Genomic DNA, 20,924 nt, shown 5'->3' on the forward strand with positions numbered 1-20,924 from the left:
CCAATATGCAGCTGAACAGAACACAGGGATGCCTGGAGAGCAGTATGAGATGAGATTACAGACTTTCAAATAACCCCCCAGGAAGAAAAAGTGAAGCTGTAAGAGTAAATTGGTTTGCTGAGGGAGAAAGTTTCAAGAGAAAAGAGAAGAATGGTTTAAAAAATTTTTTTAAAAAGAGAGAAACATCTATCATGAAGGGTAAGGAAAAAAAGACAGAAACCAGAGAAGCAGCAAAAGAAACAGACTGTGCAGTGCCTCCTCCTACAGAAGTAATCAGCTCTATTAGAGTACAGCTACAGAAGATTAAGAAAACAGAAACCCTTAAAATTAGTAAACCACTGATGATCTTAAAAAAAAATTCAGTTGACTGATAAGAGCCAAGACTCAGACTACAAAAGGTCAAATAAATCAGGAGCTAGGGAAGGTGATAAAGGGCATATACACACCTTATAATACTTATTAAGGCATATATATCACCTTATAAGTGATAATACTTATAGAAAAGCCTCCCTTCCCCACTCCCTGACTCTCATCCCCTTGCCATATTCATTTTCATACCACTTCTAACTTCCTGTATTGTCTGTGCCCCCTTAATGAGGAAGGGATTTGATCTGTTTTGTTCACTGCTGTATATATCCTGCACATAGAACAGTGGCTATTTTCAAATATTTATTCCTGAATAAAGATATTTTGCTTAATATATTCCTGGCAAAGATAGCACTTTGACCAATTTGTCAAATAAGTAACTACTAAGAAGTCAGAGGAGTAAAGTACCAACTTTGAGCATAATACTTGAATCTTTTCTCATTTTTTAAGGGGTGCCATGCAGTACATTAGGACCTGCAGCACAAAACAAAGGCTGCAATGAAGAGCAAAGGGAACACAGCCATGAGTCACAACCCTGAGTTGCCTTAACTCCACTCTGCACAGTCCACTGTCAGTCAGTCCCTTCAGTCCACTGTCGGTCAGTCCCTTACTGCACCACCACGTTGCCATCGTCATCACACAATTCATCTTAAATGCGACACTTAGAGAAAAATCCTCCATGCCCCATTGATTTTTAAAATAGCTTAAGATATAACTCATATACCATAAATTTCACATACAGTTTTGTGGCTTTTAGTATACTTACAGAGTTGTGCAACAATCATCACTATCTAATTTTAGAACATCTTCATCACCCCAAAAAGAAATGAAACAATAGTACCCAATATTTAACATTTACTATGTACCACTGTTTTAAGAGTTTTACTATTTATTAACATGTTTAAGTTTTCACAAAAACACTGAGGTAGGTACTATTACTATACATCTTTTTTAAAGATGTGGAACCTGGGGTGCAGAGGTTAATAAATATGTTATACATCCTACTATATTAAAAACATCTTGAAAAGAGTAAAAAATACATCACAATCTACTATACAAACTCAACAAAATTCATGCTACAATGAAGCCCAAGGGTCAAGTTCTACTCATGCTCACAGAACTTCTATAAGCTTTGAGAAGTGTCACTCTTAAATATGAATCGCTTGCCAACTGCAACCTGAGATTTGAGATATGACTAGCACAAAGAACAAAGATCAAGATAGACAAGAAAAAAAACCAAACTTGAACAACATGAAAATGTTGAAGAAAACCCTAAGAGAATCTAAAATATCATCAGAGAAATGAGGCATTTCCTTATTTACCAAGAATTGAATGCTATTAAAAAAGGAGCATCTGGACAAAAAATAAAGAATTCTTAAAAATTAAAAATAATAGTAGAAACAAAATATTCAACAGAGAGATTGGAAGATAAATTTGAAGACATTTCTCAAAAAATAGGGGGGAAACCCTAAGTGGAAATAGGAAATATAGGAGGAAAAAAGTTAAGAAAAGTAGATGAACAATCTTTGTCTATTATCTGATCAACTGAAGTTCCAAAGAAAAAAAACCCAATAAATTTGGAAGTAAAGAAATATTCCAAAACCAAGGGACATGAGTTTCCAGATTATGGTAGACAGAATACTAAAATGGTCCCCAGGAGCCCTGCCCTGGTGCTCAGTGCTCAGCCTACATAATCCCCAGAACTGGGAATATGATGGATTTTTACTTCCGTGACTAGGTTATGTTTATGGCACAGTCGACTTTCATAAAAGGAGATTATTCCAGGTGGACAGGATCTAATCAAGTGAACCCACTACAGGGGCTGGAGTCTTCCTGGCAAAGAGACTGGAAGTGTGAGAAAGCATATGGAGGGGGCCGTGTGGCTATGACCTGAGGGTGGCCTGAAGAGCTGAGAGTGATATCCAGCAAAAAAACCCAGGGACCTCAGTCATACAACTACAGTGAACTCTGCCAACAACCTGAATGTGCTTGTAGGAGGCCCTCAAGCCACAGACGAGAACACAGTCCAGTTGATACTTTGATTTCAGTCTTGTGAGAGCCTGAGCAGAGAATCCAGCTAGGTTGTGCCCTGAATTTTGACCTTCAGAACTATAAGATAATAAATGAGTGTTGATTTGTCACTAAGTGAATTGTGCTGTTTCTGCTGCTTATAACAAAATACTTGAAACTGTGTGATTTAAAAAGAAAATGAAATTTATTGCTTATGGTTTCAGGCTGGTATGTCCTAAGTCCAGAGAACACATCTGGTGAGGATTTTGGTGGTGGCGACAGTGAAGGCAGGATATCACATTGTGATAATGTTGAAGCACAGAGAGAAAGAGAGACCAACCTCCTCATTCACTCTCTTTCCAAAACCCTCCGAACGACACCCATGATCGCCAGTTTTAATCCATTCACTACAATCTAATTAACTCTTCAAGGTCCCTCCTTTCAATTACCATAATAGGATTTCTCACCCCCAACAATTACAGTGAGGATTAAGTTTTGGGGGGACATTCAACCCAAGGCATGTATGCTAATTTGATATGCAGCAAGAGAAAACAAATGCACAGATTAAAGAGTCTAAATGTAAATGCAGTAACATTCTAGGACACAAAAAGCAAAGGGAGGAGCCCATCTCACACCAACAGCATTTTTAGCTGGGCATAAGGCCACCGAGAATAAAGACTACACTTCCCAGCTACACTTTGGCTAGTGTGGCCACATGACTACTTTAGCCGATGGGATTAAGCAGAAGTGTCATAAAAACTTCTAGGAATCTTCTAGAAGAGGTAGTGTGTATATGAGAGGTTTTCAAAAAGTTCATCGAAAGAGTCGTATTATTTTCAATTCCATTTTTCCATGAACTTTCCGTAGTACCCTTGCATATTCTTTGTCCCTCTGTCACCTCCTCTGGCCTGCTTCCTGGAATTGGGATGCTCCCATACTGGATATGGTCAAAGCCACACGCAGTATAACATCAAGATAGAAGAATCCTATTAGCCACCTGCCCTAGACTACCTACCTGGATTTTTACACAAGAGAGAAATAAACCATCTTGTAAGTCTCTGTTATTTTAAGTTATCTGTCATTCTAATTCTAATCAGTAAACTTCCAGTGATTAAACAATAATCGTGTCACATATACAGAACAGGAATCAGAATAACCCTAGACTTCTGGACAACAACACTGAAAGCTCGAAAACAGTGACACAATTCTGAAAGAAGTGATTTCCAACCTAGCAATCTATACATAGTCAAACTATCACTCAAATACAAAGGTAACAGGTATTTTCCAACATATGAATTCTCAAAACATTGACTTCACATACAATCTTTCTCAAGAAGCTCATGAAGACTGTGTTCCACAAAATATAGAGAAATCAAGACAGAGGAAGACATGGAACCCAGAAAACAGGAAATCCAGTATCAAAAAGTGGTGAAGAAAATTCCCAGAATGACTGAAAAGTAAGGTGCAAAATGACAACCAAGTGCACAGCTCTGGGGGGCAACTGGTCCAGGTGGAGCAAGAGGACCCAGAGCGTCAGGAAAGCCACTCCAAAAGGTGATCGGACACCATGTACACGATGACATGAAATGACAGCAAAAATGAACTCTGGAACTCTTACAAAGAGTTTGAAATTAATTGTGTGAGAAGAAAAAGAGCTTAAACTAATGAAGAAACCCCATGCAGTTACTTAAATCCAGATAAAATAAGGAGTTATACAAAAAAGAAAACACACAGGACCCTATGTGGCTCAACCTAGCATAGTCATAATAATGTAAACTCAATATTTATTTAACCAAAATCTAGTCCTAGATTAAGAGAAAAAGTTAAGTGGTTTTGACAGGGAGTAAGGCAGAGAGAAACAAGAAAGAGAATGAAATGCTTAACTTCCTGAAAAAAATCAAGAATCAGTGACATATAAGCATGCGATCTATAAACGTGGGGGACATAACAGCTAAAAATATTAAAAGTGGTTGCCTCTGGAAAGTGTGAACCAGAGTGGGCAGGCATCGGGCAAGGGTCACTGGTGTTTCATTATAAGCCTATCATATGACATTTTAAATTAAATACACATGCAAGCATGCACACGGATTTTCTTTTAAGAGACAACTCACAAAGAAGTATTAAAGATTCCGGAAACATTGCTAAATATTAACCGATGTATGCAAGACACAGACACATGATCAACTTAACTACACATGTAAGGACTAGCAATATCTCTGAAGTTACCACAAGAAAAGGCTGACCTGTCTCATAACTTAACTGGGACTTCCAGATTCCCCCTAGGACCTAGAAAACTGAAAAAAGCATCACGCCCACTCTACTAACAAGAAAAAGAACCTGATAATCTATAAAATTATAGTTTCTTGAACCTTTCACAGAATTGACCTTGCAGGGCACTTGACTAGGTTGAAATCTAAGGGGAAATGTTCCAAAGTAAGCACCAGGTCCCCCGTGGCAGGTATAAGGGTAGGAGGGAGTACCAGACAAGCAAAGGAGTTCAGCAGCAATTTTTAACACACTGCTAAGGGCTAAGGCGTGAGAATACAGAGCCCGCATGAGCAGCAGGTGTCTGCAAAGTTCACAACCCCGCAGGCTGATCTATGTGACCTCCACCTGTGCTAACGAGAGATGGAACACACTTGTCGGTGGTGGTGCCAGCCTGCAGGAGGGGCCACCACTGCTGCAGAAAAGGCATGAAGCCCCACCCAAGGCCATCTGCCCCCAAGAATACTGCTGCTACAGAAAGGGTGGCAAATCCTCTCATTCTTGGGGTGCAGGAAAGAGCCTTTTGGCTGTGGTGGGGGGATGACTAAAAAGTCCTTTACCACTGGGGAAGAGGCTAGAAACAATCAGGAGCCCATCTCACTTCTACAGGAGGGGCAGGGTGACTGTAAAGAACCATCTCACGAACCCCTGACCCTTAGGCAGGGACGCAAGGCCTAAGATGGAGGCTGGGACAGGACAACACAGAACTCCCCTGCCCAGCAAGTAGTGTACTGAGAACAGGCAAGAGCAGTCTATCAATGGGGAGAAGCAAAAGAGTGGAGAGATAGATCCCCCTGAGGCATAAGGCACACAGGGAAGGCCTAGAGCTGAGGGAGAAGCAGGAACATCGAGGAAAACCCTCCAGCAAATCAGCCTGCACCCTGTGCAGAGGCAATGCTGAATTTGGAAATTGAAGAAATATGAAGCCAGCAGTGCACTGACAGTCACCATAGCAACAACAAATCACAGTAACAGATAAAGAACACCTTCAGTGGGCTCATCAGCAGACATCAGAGCATAGTGGAGGAAAGAGTCAACTTGAAGACGGGTCAATCCAAATTAGCCAAATACTAAGAGAAATGAGAGAGAAGAAAAGAACAAACAAAACCGCATCTAATGGCTGTAGGACAAGACAAGCCTAACAAATATGTAATAAGGTAACTGAATTTAGCATGAGGCAGTAGTTTCTCAATCTAGCAAAAGGAAAAAAGGAAAAAATGATGATGAGAGTATACCTGCCACCATCTGTCCTAATTTTGTCCTTAGGAATGACAGCTGCTTTCTATTAAACACTTCCATGACTCTCTGCAGGTCAGTCCTCCCAACCTTCCCCCTCTCAACCTGCTGCTCATGATCACAACTGCACCTCCCTGGCTTCTGACTGTTAAGTGCCACCTCCTGACCTCTGCTGTGTTGTTGTCCTATGACATTCCCCATCCCACCCCATTCCTATCAATGGACTCAGGTCTGTAAAGGCCTTCTCACAGCAGCCCTAGACCACAGAGGGGAACTGCTAATGAGCTTCTCAGTGCTGCTGGTGCCTCTCTCATCAGTGATTTCTCCTACTTTGGTAAATGATGCATGCTCTAGGCCCTTCCATGACATATAATTGCCTGGCATGTTTTCTGGTCTTGTACACTACATTCAATGTAGCATGCCCGCTTATTTAAAACCTGTCTACCAAGGCAATCCTGGCATCTTGACGTCTCCTAATGGAAACAATCACTTTTTTCACGATTCTAGGAACCATCCCAGTACAGCTCAACCTGTACCATCAAAAGAAACCAATAATGAATGGTCAGAAGCTGAAGATAGTCACCTCAACAAAAGTCAAGATATCTTGTCCAGTTTCTGGACCTGAGTCACCTTCGGACATAGAACTATTTACTGAAGGAGAGGCCAGATCCTAGAAGGAAAGATTCTATAATACCCAAGCAAACATACACTGTCATGAATCCCCCAGACCATTCCCCAAAGGGACCAATGGTCATTTACTCAAGCACACTGGGGAAAGAGGAACACCCAAACATTTCACAAACTGTTAGATATAACATCCAAGTTGACACTGATGCCAAGAGACCCAACATATCATCAGGCTCCTCTGCTGGAAAGGGAGCATGCAGTGGGGTGAGATAATAGATAGCACCCTGGCCTGGGTCTGGCTCACAGTGCATGCACTGGGTGGGTCCACAAATACACCCAGTCATCATTCCCCCAGTCCCTGACTGTACAATTGGAATAGACACATTTGGTTGTTGGCACAACCCTCACTTGCTTCCATGGTCTATAGTGTAAGAAGCAAATGGAAGGCCTTAAAACTACCCTCCCCCAGCCACTGGCCAAGACAAATCAAGACCAATACCCCACAGGGGGAGGAATGGCAGAAATTAGTGATACCCTTAAGAACCTAAGAGAATTCAGGGGTGATGTTCCCTATCATACTTCCATTTACGTCACCAGCCTGCCACTGCAAAAACAAGATGGAATGTGAAGAATGACAGGAGACTTCCTCAAACTCAACCATTATAGCCACTCTGCCAAACGTGGTATCTTTGCTACAGTAGATTACCACTAACTCAAGTACATGGCATGCAGCAAATGACATTGCAAATGTATTCTTTTCTATCCCAATCAGGAAGATCAAAGACGTTTTGCATTCACAAGGACAACAGTATATATTTTCAGATTGCCTCATACCATCTGCACACCCTGTGGAACAATACACTGGTCCACTTAATCAATGACATCATGCTAACAGAACCCGATGAGCAAGAAGCAACTAGAATGCTGAAAGCCTTGGTAAGACCCATAAGATCCAGAGAGTGTGAGATAAATCTTAAGGGGCTTTGCCATTTCAGTAAATTTTCAGAGGTTCAGAGGTCTGGGTCATGCCAGGACATTTCCTCCAAAGTAAAGAATAAATTATTGCATCTTGCACTTCCCATAACAGAGAAGGGAGCACAATGCTTGATGGCTTTGTCAGTTTCTAGGGCAGCAAATTCCACACCTAAAGGCAAAACTCTGATTCATGTGCCAAGAAGCACAAAAGGCAGCCTGCACATTGGGCTCCTTGTGTCAAAGGACCAGCAGAAAAAGAGTCACCATCTTAGCAGAGGTAACTGAACTTGATCATCACAAGGAAGTGGGGCTGTACACAATGGGGACGTGGAAGAATATGTCTAGATTGCAGGTGATACACTTAGGGGTCTCCTGGTGTTCTCCTGTCCAATTTTGATAAACAAGTCAGTAGCCCCAGCCTAAGAAGGGCATGATAAACAGCAGCTCAGACTTCCAGGGATGAGGGCCTGAGACCCATCACCAGGTAAACCATGAAGACTGAAACGTGTGCTAGCCAAATACAGTGGATTGAATGTCCCCCCAGATACACCGAAGCTTAATCCCCACTGTAACTGCTGAGGGTGGGAAATCCTATTATGATAATCGAAAGGTGGGGCTTTGATGGGGTCATTGTATTAAGGACCATGCCCAAGTAAATGTATTAATCCATTGATGGTTTAATGGTGGTCAGGGGCGTGGTTCTGAGGGCTTCAAAAGGAGAAGGAATCTCGCTCCCACCTTTCTCTCAATGTGATAATCTGTGTCGCTGAAGTCACCACCAAAGAAGACCCTCACCATATGTGTTTCCTGGACTTTGGATTTCCTACCCTCGGAAACTGCAAGCAATAAATATTGTTTCTCTACAAATTACCCAGTTTCATGTGTCTGTTATAAGCAACAGAAATGGACTAATATACCAAGGGGAGGGAGAATCTAGAATGGACAGTAGAGCAGAGAGAAAATGATTCAGTTGTGGCCCCAAAACCAACTACAGCAACAGGGACTATAGATTCCACTAACCTTCCTCTCCTAAGCTTCTCCCAGAAAAAAGAACCCTGGAATCCTGAAGCTGCTCCAAGAAATGTTCTGGAGGCTGGGAAGTCCAAGGTTCAGGGAACACATCCAGTGAGAGCCTCTTTCTTGGTGGTGACTCTCTACAGAGACATGGGGCATCACATGATAAGAATGGGCTGAGCAGGAGAGAGTTAATCTCACTTGCCCTCCTTTTAAAGCCATCAGAACCATACCCATTACTCCATGAATGAATCAATCCATTCACAAGGGCACAGTCCTCACAATCTGAAATACCCCACCTTTCAGTTACCATAATAAGTTTATCCACCCTTTTAACACTCTTACAACAGGGGTCAAGTTTCCAATACATGAACTTTTGGGGGATACATCTGATCCATAGCAGTATCCATGGGGAATTGGTTCCAGGACCTCCCACAGATATCAAAATCTGAGGATGTTCAAGTCTCTGACATAAAATAAAGTAGAATTTGCATATAACCTATGCACATCCTCCCATATACTTTAAATCATCTCTAGATTACTGATTATACTAAATACAATATAAGTGCTATGTAAACAGTTGCAATACTGAACTGTTTAGGGAACAATGACAAGGAAAAAAGGTCTGTATATGTTCAGTGCAGATGTAAGTTTTTTTCTTGAGTATTTTCTATCCACGGTTGGTTGAATCTACAGATGCAGAACCCACAGATACAGAGGGCCAACTATTCTTACTACCCCAGATGCCGGGAGTGCCCAGGAAGCAGTCTTTAGCTGTCAGCCAATTCAGGGATTATCCCGGCTGCCTCATGCAAAGTCAGATCCCCTTCCCAGGGCAGCCCATGTCCAGTGACTGACTGTCCTAGGGGTATAAAGGCCTAACCTCTCACCTCAAATGGCAATGGCTTTGAAGGGTCATCTCTTCTGCAAAGCATCACCTGAGACTGCATTACAGCTTGACTTCAGTCTCTGCCCACTCCTGCCTCCCTCGACTCCCTTCCACAGGTGTGATCCCACAAGAGCTTGATAAACCTGCTGCACACTAACCTCCATCTCAGTCGGCTTCCCAGAGAACCCATCCTACAACAAATGGCAATGTTTCTACCTATATTTCAGGGTGGTCATTTAGCATTAAATGAAGCATCACATGTCAAGTTGTTTGCACAGTGCCTGATACATAGGAGGCCTTCGATACATAAGCATGAGAAACGGTATCCTAGGGAACCCTAGGGGATTACATAAACTCCAGAGTCATATAAATCTTCTTTATGTTGGGTGAGAAATACATAATTTCTGAGGCACAGAATATAGGAACTATTTGTTTTAAATGTATTCTCAATTCGGCTTAAAGGTCAGTGCCACAATCGAAATATTTACTATACTGGTCGTATCCCTATTTTAAACTGATTATAAAAGGCATAAAAACTTCAGAATTCTAACTGGATCTGAAAAATAAAGAAAGAAATGAATGCTAAATACATTTTTAAATTCTGGTATACTAATTTTTACCAAGGAACACTAGGGGTCGCTAACATACCAAGAACAGCCTAAAGGTCCCTCAAAATTTGGGGATCTTTATTTTATATATTCCTAAGAACAAGAATTTATAGTGCTCTAAAATAAACCAAATCCCTTTTCAACTCAACATTCTATTTATTAAATCACAGAATCTCAGGATCATAGATATTTAAAATCTTCACAGCAAAAGATCACATCAGAACAAGATAATTTAATTCAAGAGTACAATTAAAAATTAAACTTTTTGCATAATTCAATCATGATCAGATATTGAGCACATAAATTTTTTTTTTTTTTTTTGTCTTTTTCGTGACCGGCACTCAGCCAGTGAGTGCACCGGCCATTCCTATATAGGATCCAAATCCGCGGCAGGAGCGTCGCTGCGCTCCCAGCGCCGCACTCTCCCGAGTGCGCCACGGGCTCGGCCCGAGCACATAAATTTTTTAGTGTTTCCTATGTAGCACAACCGTTTAGCTCCAGCTAAATGTTATTTTCTAATACAACAGATAAAATATATATGCTAATGCTCAAATCAAACTAAGGCCCAATTTAGCACGGTCTCGTGTTCAAAGTTCAAGAAAATAGCAGAAATGGTCAAACGTGAAGACCTGAGCATAAATGAACTGATTTAATCTAGGTAATTATAGAGATGGGCAGTAAGACTCATGTTGTGCTAGTGGAGGACACAAAAAATGAAATGTGTTAACTCCTTGCAAGCAAGATTAATGCAACCTAGTGCTAGAGTTAAGACATACACAACAATAACTCTAATACAAGGAAGAAAATGAATTAAAGTGCTGTAATGTGCCCAGCTTCCTCCCAGGTGCAAGAAGTTAGGAAATAATTTACGGAGACTGCACTTGAGCTGCACCTTCAAAAATGGGTAGATGTGGGACATGTGGGAACAGATGGCAATAGAACTTCCCTGGGTACATAGAGCAGAATGAGAAGTTCATATATCAGAAATCAGGCAAATTAAACCCTATATAGTCAAGTACAGTAATTAACCTACCGCCTTTATTTTTACTGTTTTATTATAAAAGTTTCTTTTTTCTCAGCTTTAGTAAGATCCGATATCTGGTTCACAAATATCAACTTAAGAACAAATGGACAGGAATGGTGTAAAACGTACTAATTCAAACATGCTTAGCACATACTTACAGGGTCAACTCAGGATAATTTACATTAAAGTTAAATCTAGTCATTACAATAATGAAAAGTATGAAATAATATAACAATTCATTCTTCTGGGCTAGCTGATTAACTCAGTTGGTTAGAGCATTGTGCTGACAACACCAAGGTCAAGGGTTCAATCCCTGTACCCGCCGAATAAAAAAAAAAAATTCATTCTTCTTCAACTCACAAACCTTTCAGTTATGTGATTGTAAAATAACCTTTAGGATCATGTTAGACTATGGTCAATAATTATAATAAACAAGAAATAAACACTATGTCATAGTTAATTTACCAGATCATTTAAATAACCAAAAAAATTATTATGAAAGGCTATGGGTTCTTTTGGCTATGGTGCCATGAAAAGATCAGAGAAATGTTTTCCTGAAAATGAGTATAAAACTAGACAATACTGTCAGAACTAACCATTTCATAGTGCTGTATATCCACTAAAGGTAAACAACAGGTTAAGAGGCAGTTACTCAACAGGAACTGCTAGAACTTCATATTACCTCTTTCTCCACTTCCACAGTTTGCCCAGTGCAGGGAGAGCTGGCAGTGAAAACCAGCAGCTTTGCTGCCGCTGACATCCAATTTGATTTGGAACAAAAGGCAAAAACCTATGTCAAGAAGCATTATCAGTAAAAGTAGCAAATTCAGTAGGAAACAAATGGGAAAACCTACATGTCTGGTAGTATGAAGCTGCTTTTCCCATTAGAGTGTATTAGCTTTCTACTGCTGCTGTAACAAATTACCACAAACCTGTCAACTTAAAACAACACAAATTATCTTACAGTCCTATATTTCAGAAGTCCAAATATAGGTCTTGCTGGATAAAATAAAGGTGTCACAAGGCTGTGTTCTTTTCAGAGGTTCTAGGGTAGAATTCATTTCCTTGCTTTTTCAGTTTCTAGAGGCTGTCCACATTCCTTGGCTCATGGTTGGTCCACCTTCCTTCACTTTATAGAAACATTGCAATCTCTCTAACTGTTCTCTCATAGGCACCTCTCCATCTGCCTCTGACTCTTCCTCTGCCTCCCCGTTACACTTCTGAGGACATTTGTGATTACAATGGACGCACCCAGATAACCTAAAACAATTTTCCTATCTTAAGGTCAGTTGACTAGCAACCTCAATTCCATCTGCAACTTCCACTTCCCCTTGCCATGCAACTGACGTATTCACAGATTTCAGGGATTAAGACATGGACATCTCTGGAGGGTCGTTAGCTGCCTGCCTCATAGGGCAATGGTAAAATAGTCTGAAACTTAACAGAAAGACCCTGGCAATGAAAGAACAAGAGACAGTATAGGTAAGGCTCTCATGTACACCCAACTAATAGGAAACTCCATATGCACAGGGGAGAAAGGTGAAAGGGCCCTGCAGAAAGTCAGAGCACAGGCAGAAGAAATGCCTTAATTCTGAAAGTGCTCTCCACCTACATACAGATCCACAGGCAGAGAGTAGAAGCCCTATGGAACTGAGTATTTGAACCCATCGCTACCCAAACACTGGCTGACCGCTAAAATACAAAGATGTAGGGATGAACCCTACAAAACTATGGTACAAGGTTACAGTTAGGAAGAATAAGTTCTGGTGCCCTAGGGTGACAACAGCTAATCATATCATATTGTATATTTCAAGATAGCCAGAAAAGAGGATCTTGAATATTATAAACACAAAGAAATGATAAATATTTCAGTGACAGATATGCTATTCTAAATAGATCATTATGCAATATATACACGTATTGAAACAATAAATTGTACCCCATAAACATACACAATGAAAAAAAAAAAAGAATAAAAAAATCTTAAAAAAAAATTTTTTTTAATTGACAAGGTCAAGGGTTCAGATCCCTGTACCAGCCAGCCACCAAAAAAAAAAAATTTTTTTTTTAAACTGAGCAGAGATATCAGCTGGCCAGACTGATTCCAGATTCCACAGATTAAGGCAAGGCCAATTAATAAATTTAACAAAAGTAGTGCAAGATTTGAGCACTGAAAACTTCAAAACATTGCTGAGAAAAATTAAAGAAGATCTAAATAATTAAAGAGGCATTTCATGTTTATCGATTGGAAGACTCAATATTGTTAAGATTGCAATTTTCCCCAAATTGACCTACAGATTCAAGACAACAAAATCATTATCAAAATTCCAATAGGAGTTTTTACAGAAATTGACAAGATGATCCTAAAATTTACAATGGAAATACAAAGAACTAAGAAGGGCCAAAATAATTTTTTTAAAGATCACAGTTGGAGAACTTACACTACCCAATATCAAAACCAAATTATAAAGCTACTATAATAAATTAGTGTAAGGATTCACATACAGATCAAAAGAAAAGAATAGAAAATCCAGAACCTTTAACACTGACGGTCAATTGATTTTCAACAAAGGAGCCAAGGCAATATAATGGGAAAAAGACAGCTTTTTTAATAAGTGGTAAACAGGTAACAAAATGTGGTATTAAACATACTGTAGAATATTATTCAGCTATAAAAAGGAACAAACCACAGCATGGATGAAACTCGACCACATAATGCTAAGTTAAAGAAGCCAGACACAAAAGTTTATATGATTCCATTTATAAGAAATTTCTAAGAAAGGCAAATATCTACAGAAAGAAAAACCAGTGATAGCCTGCGGCTTGTGAGAGGAGCAGGGAATGAATGTCAACAACAGGCATGAGGAAACTTTCTGGGTGACAGACATGTTCTAAAACTGGACTGTAGTGATGGTGGTACAAGTGTGTAAATGTACTAAAAATTACTGAAATGTACACTAACAGTAGACAAATTTTATGCAATGTACATTATACGTCAATGAAGCTGTTTTTTAAAAAAGGAATAATCAAGAGTTCCCCCATTGCTGGAGTACACAGAGACTGAATAACCTCCTATTAGGGATGCTACAAAATGGGAGTCTCATGACCTGAGTACTTGACCTTACTTTCCAACTCAAAAAGTGCTGGTTCATACACTTTTTTGTGTGGCTTTTTTCAGTTACTGGTCAGATGGTTATAACACAGAAAATACTGGCGATTGCTCTTCCAAATATTTCACTAACAAACATTGAACACAGAATGATTTTCACCTTCCGTCCTGTAAAGGCAGCTCGGTGAAGTGGCGTGTCTCCCATGTCATTTAACACATTCACTTCTGCACCAGCCTAGTAAACATGAAAACTTTAAATATCTTCCACATATCGAGAATATACCAAGGTCAAAATAATTCCTTAAAAATATATTAAAGATTTCAAAAATTAAAATAATAGTTAATATTGTTTAGTTGTCACTACTAAAAATAAACTCAATTCATACTAAAAGTAAACAGCAGGTTTCCTGAAAGGTAAAAATCTATCTGATAGGTAGAAGAAGAAAAAGGTACTTTTCTTTAAAAATCTACATACCTTCACTTTACTTTAGAAGCAATTATATTAAAAAAGGAGAAGTGTCTCTGAATGAAACACCATATCTCCTCCCCCATTAATTTAACATTTTCAGGAAAAACAAAAATGCCACCATTTAAATGTACAATGAATTTTAAGATACACCCAATTTCAGAAATATCAATATGTGAAAAATTATTCATTACAGTATTGAGAAATATGAGGTCTAAAATTGTACAGTGCTCATTAAGAGATTATGACATTATTTATGAATTATTTAGAATGAACTTTGGGTTTTTTTTTAACTGTCATGCTCATAAAACTGAAAATAATATCTTCATTAATTAATATGTCCACTTTTGCTAAAAAGCCCATAATGTAAAATTCAAATGATTAAAAAAATAAAATTTTAATTAATCAGGCCCATCTAATTTATTCAAATAATTTTTAAAAAAGAATCTTAATTAATCAGGCTCACCTAATTCATTTTAGTAAAGAACAATTAAGTGTCTTTAGTGATGAGCTATTGTTTTAAATAAGCCATGGTGGCTCAGGTGGCTTTTCTAAGACTTTCATAATTTCCATAATAGCAATATTTATTACAGACATTAAAAAATTAAAGCTATAAATAGACCTTCAACAGATCCTGGACCACTTGTCTATGTCCAAAATAGCATGCCAGATGAAGAGGTGTCCAGCCCAAATTAGACTTACTTCTTCCTAAAAATGGAAAAACATAAGGTATTTTTAGATGTTATTTAGGTAATTTTACAATAAACTGAATTTCTCCCTCATGTATTACTACAATAGCGTGGACAATGGCTGTCCTTCACACTGCAGTGTGATGAGGGAAAGGCAAGAGATGTGGCGTAGTAGCAGGAAGTACCAGTGGGGTATACTAGAAGTCACAAGACCCAGATCCAGTGCCACCTTTCTGACTCAATGTCCTCATCTCTAAAAGGCTGGAAGGAGATATGATGGGAGTCACATTTGGACTACGTGATCTCTAGTAACTTATAAAGACTATTTCCTGCAGCATTTGGTAAGCTGTTAGTTCTACAGATAGTAACTGAAAATGGAGACTTTGCTTCAGATAAAATTTTAGTTAATGAGGATATTGCATTACCAGAGTGACAGAGTCCAACAAGATAATAAGAACCAATGTTAAAAGCAATGAAATGTCAGATCCTAGCAGTAGAGCCAAGGAGAGATGTAAAACAATGGAGCACTGCAAAAATTAAAACTATAATTCAATATAGCCAAAAAGATAGGGGCACTATAGCTCAGAGCTGAGACAGCTCCTAAAGCTTACCACAATTACAAATGGGGCCGGAGAGGATAAAAGCCCTAGCAGATTCCCAAAGCCCAGCCCCTGAAGAGTGCTCAGAGGCCATTCTGGAGGAGCTTGTGGTATGACAACTTAAGCGAAGATGGTGCTCACCTGCTACAGCTGAATCAAGGTAGCACCTCACCTGCGATGGCTAAAGCGAAGGTAGCGCTCACCTGCTACAGCTAAATCAAAGTAGCACCTCACCTGCGATGGCTAAATCGAAGGTAGCGCTCACCTGCTACAGCTAAATCAAAGTAGCACTTCACCTGCGATGGCTAAAGCGAAGGTAGCGCTCACCTGCATTACGTCCTGCCCTCAGCTCCTGGATTCCAGGTTCTGAACCAACAGAAACTTCAGCCACCAACCTCGGCATATCCAGTTGTTAGTCCCCAACAACTCCCCAAGGGACTACCACTGCCACCAGTGCCCTGTGACAGTCTGCAATTTCTTCATCTGTTTCCTCCCAAATGTGTGCACTCTGGAGCCCTAATTACAGTCAATAAACCCCACAGCCTAGTCCGTTTCACTCAACATTTCTTCTACCTTCTGTTCTTAAGTGAAACAGCTCTTCCTGATGACAGTAATGCCCCCTCACTGCCCCCAGCCCTGCACTGCCACTGTACCTCCCTGGATAGATGCTGTGTGACTGTCTGAATGAAAGCCCACTGCCACTCTGTCAGTGACTTCCTCACTCACACTACAACCCCTCCTTTGAGACTTCTCTCATAAGCCACAGTTCCCTCAAATGCTTTCCCTGCCAGCCTCCCAGTGGCATACCCCTCACCAAGTAACCTTGGACAACACAGCCTTTCTCGCCACTGAAAATCCTGCCACCAACCTGGGGGGGGGGGGGTCTACTGCCTCTTCAACACCCAGGTCTCTCAGTTTCCTCCAGATCTCACAAACTGTGCCTCTGCTCAATGTCAGGTGCTCTCTGCAGGAGCCAGAGCCTGTGTGCCATCATCATCCCTGGACTCACCACACAGAGAGCCACCTTCCCACAGACTCCCAACTTTCTGGGTTGTTCATGCAAGTATTCCCCCAGACTTGATCTCAGCTTACTCAGCCCTCTGCTCTTTAATCGCTTTCATTATGTAAATACATGAAATCTTAAATCTGGCATATATTCCTTGATCCCTCACTTCATTTCTTGTCAATATCTTTGCTTCACTATCTTTATCACAGCAGCCCAGAAAAACCTAAAGCCTGATAAATACACTAGCACAGTTTCTCTATAACCACACCTAGGTTGCTAAACAATGGTAAGGAAAAATAGCAGAAGCTGTATTTATGGCACCGTAAAGTCAAGACTCCGCACCTCAGCTGGGCAACCCTTTTCATAACACCCTGTTCAGGTGTCTCTCCTATATTCCACAAAGGGTGTTTCAATCCTTCACTATTTTGACTCATGCCTTTTACCCAGACACTGCTCCCACAGCAAATGACATCTTTCAGCTTCATAGTGAAAACAGAAGCGTTCATAGAATCCCCTGGGCTTCCGGCACCAGATCTGCCACCCTACTGATACCTATGTGCATTCTGTCACCCTTCCCTCCTGATGTCTAAGACCAACTGCTGTTCCTGGATCCTGGATCCCACCCCTTGTTGCTTCTGAGGCACTCCTTTTCCTCCTATATCTAACCTCTCCCTCTTCAGCTGCTAATAGGAAGGAACAGATAAACTTTGCAGTCTCCCATCTGACAAGCAAAAACAAACTCCTTCTCCCACCCCCACACTCCCTACCAGCTACCATCCTCCTCACTGTCCCTTCCCATTTCTACTCTTTACTGGGTTCTTCCACCTCGTTCCTTCCTATCAACTACCCACCCACTGCAGACTAGGCTCATCTCCCACCATGTCACTGACACTCCTCAATTTTTATCAGTAAATGCTGTCACCGAATTCCAGGGACCCCTTTCAGCTGCCACCTCCCTTTACCGCTGTGCCATCAGGGACAGCAGGGACCATGATCCGCCACAGCCCCACACTCTGTGGGTTCACTCTCACATCTCTGACACTTCTCAGAATCCTTTGGCAGCTCTGTTTTTTCTGACTAGTCCATTACTAGTAACTTCAAAAATGGTATTTGCTGTCACTCTCCCAGTGCTTTGTTTACATTCTGTTGACTCCAAATCCAGTATGTGCACTTGCACCTCTCCACTAGACACCTCCACAGGGAGGACACAAGGGCACTGCATGCTCAGAGCACAAAGTGAAACGTATCTTTCATCCTATGTACATACATACACCACCCCACCCATTCTCCTCCCACGCATGTGTCACAGTCGACTGCCCCATCATTCACCCCGAACATCAGCAGCTCCTCCTGCTTTCTCCTTCTCACGGTCCCCTCCCCGCCATCAGTGCTACTAATCCTACCTCCTAAATATTAATTGCATCTACTTTTCTTCATCCCTACTGCTTCTGCCCCCCTGCCCCACCCCCAACCCACAATGTCTTCTCTAACTTACTATAACAGCTTCTGGACTGGCCTCCTCACATCTAATGTTTCCAAATGGGATTCTGAATAAAGAAATCAAAATGTCCAAAATCTTAAATTAGTCCTAAAACGCTTCATACAGTCTTCATATATTTGCTACTTATCACGGACATCTAAAAAGTAATACATTTTAATAAGAAATATTAAGTTTTGGAGTATTTACAAAGAATGGTACCCTATACATATAGAATTTTTAAATACTGGAAAACACCAGAAGATACTAGTATTATTGGATAATATTCAAATAACTTCACATTCGGACCTCCTAGCAAAGTGACAGCACTACACAGAATCTTTTTGAGATGGCCAATATAAATACCTATTTTGTTTCCAACTTATTATTTCTTAGATAATCACTCACAGAATTTATATAAAGTAAGCCACTATGGAAAAGAGTATGGAGATTCTCAAACCACAGACAGAACTGCCATATGATGCAGCCATCCTACTACTGGGTATATACCCAAAGGAAAGGAAATCATCATGTTGAAAGGATACCTGCACTCCCATGTTCATCATAGCTCTGTTTATAACAGCCAAAAGCTGGAATCAACCTAAATGTCCATCAACAGATGACTGGATAAAGAAAATGTGGTACGTATACAAAATGGAATACTACTCAGCCATAACAAAGAATGAAATTCTGCCAATCACAGCAACATGGATGAGCCTGGAGAATATAATGTTAAATGACATAAGCCAGGCACACAGAGAGAAATACCACATGTTCTCAATCACATGTGGAAGCTAAAAAAGTTGATCTTATAGAAATAGAGAGTAGAATAGTGATTACTAGAGAATGATGGGTGGGGAGACTGGGGGGCACAGGGAGAGGGTGCTCAATAGAGGGTGGTCAACTGTAGAGATGAGAAGAATAAGATCTAGTGTTCTATAGCAATACAGGGAGATTACAGTCAACAAATCACTGTAGAACTTCAAATAGCTAGTTGAGAGAATTTTGAATTTTCCCAACATGAAGAGGTGACAAATGTTTGACGTGACAGATATGCTTAAATACCCTGATATAATCACTGCATGCTGTATAAATGTACCCAAATATCACAATGTACTTCATAAGTACATACAATTATTATGGGTCAATTAAATTCAAAAGAAAAAAAATTTATATAAAGTATACTACGCATACTATGTATAAATTAATATTTGCAAGAATAACTCACATTAACAACAGATAGAACTGTAAGCACACACTTATAACACGGCAACACCTACAGGCAGAACTAATTAGATTCTCCTTTCCTAGGCCCTAGAAATGTTGACCTTAACTTTCATCACCTCTGCATGGCAGTGCTTCTTTCTCCCCCTTTCAACCTGACATCAGTGGATTTCTTCCAACCAGTAACATCTCTATGCTGATTGTTAAGCTTTAATTCTTGCAGGAGAGTTATAGTACTTTATATCATTTTCCCAATTTCTCAGAATGTGAAAAAACAAATAAGAAAAGAAAACCAAAGAATGCCAGGAAGGAATTCCCACATGGAAGGAAATACTATTCGCATCCAGTCTTGCCCACCCCTCCTTGGTCAGAGAACTGCATGTCATCTGATTATGTCACTCTTCTGCATAAACCCTTCAAATTGCCCTTAAGACAAAGTCTGACTGACAGGTATAAGGAGGTAAAATTTTGAAAAAACATTAACATATATTTCTCAGTTTTATATTTCCAAGTAGATGACTTTCCACTAATTAGCCTGAGGCAGGCATGAGTGGAAGTGGGAGGGGTAGACAGAAAAGGGTCACTAAGGATTACCACATTCAAAACAGAATCCTGAGGTAAAAATTAAGAGCCAGTTTTTGCTGAAGGATGGGGAGAAATTTTTAAATTCCTTCAGACAGCTCAGACTATAGTTTCCAGACAACTCAGATCACAGTTTCTTCCCCACCAAGGGTGAAGCCATGAGATTTGTTGCTCTAGGACAAGAAGAGAACGTGACAAAGAAGAATAAAATATCTGTCTGAAATCTGCCTTTTTGGGGACAAAAAGACTAGGGGAGAGAAAAAGGAGAAGATGAGACATGAGGCTCCTGAACTTAAGTCCAGAAAGTGAGATAAATTGAGGGGAAACTGAGAACAGGCAAGCTGCATCTGGGATGCTAAGAAAAGATCCCCTGGCAGGCCTCCTATCCTAGTACCCACCTGCAAGGTGTACATATCAAAGCAAACTCTGTAGTGAACCTAGAGGGAAGGCTAAATTTTGGCTAACCAGAGCTGCTCTAGGTCCCACATGTCACTAAGTTCCCACAGTCTACCCTCCCAAGAGAGGAACAGGCATGTGGCTGAGCTGAACCAGCAAGCTAAGGCCAGGTGCCAGAGGAAGGTGTGACAGGCTCACAGTGAAAAAATCCAACAACAGCCAACATGAGTCTCCTGAGACAGCCATGGAGCACCACCTATATCGTATGACAAACTGAGTGCTCTGGTTTGACTCTGTACCTGAGCTTCATTCCAGCTACAAACGCTTAAGGAGCACTAGGAAGACAAGTGTCACTGAGGAAC

The 20,924-nt window shown here is 40.4% G+C and overlaps 1 protein-coding gene across 3 annotated transcripts in view; it reads right to left on the reverse strand.

Annotated features, from left to right (window-relative positions):
* The window catches only part of OSBPL1A (oxysterol binding protein like 1A), a 203,308-nt gene that overhangs the window by 166,112 nt on the left and 16,272 nt on the right, over positions 1-20,924 (reverse strand). For 2 of the 3 annotated variants that reach the window (XM_063076423.1, XM_063076422.1), the window contains exons 3-4: positions 15,212-15,297; positions 14,284-14,358 (exon numbers count right to left, since the gene is read on the reverse strand). The exons of the other annotated variant lie outside the window; for it this stretch is intronic. In XM_063076423.1, coding sequence (XP_062932493.1) covers positions 14,284-14,358; positions 15,212-15,297 — 161 coding nt within the window. The remainder of the gene's footprint in view (positions 1-14,283; positions 14,359-15,211; positions 15,298-20,924) is intronic. 3 annotated transcript variants of the gene reach the window in all.

The sequence above is a fragment of the Cynocephalus volans genome, chromosome 13, assembly GCF_027409185.1.
Source record: "Cynocephalus volans isolate mCynVol1 chromosome 13, mCynVol1.pri, whole genome shotgun sequence".
Taxonomy (NCBI): domain Eukaryota; kingdom Metazoa; phylum Chordata; class Mammalia; order Dermoptera; family Cynocephalidae; genus Cynocephalus; species Cynocephalus volans.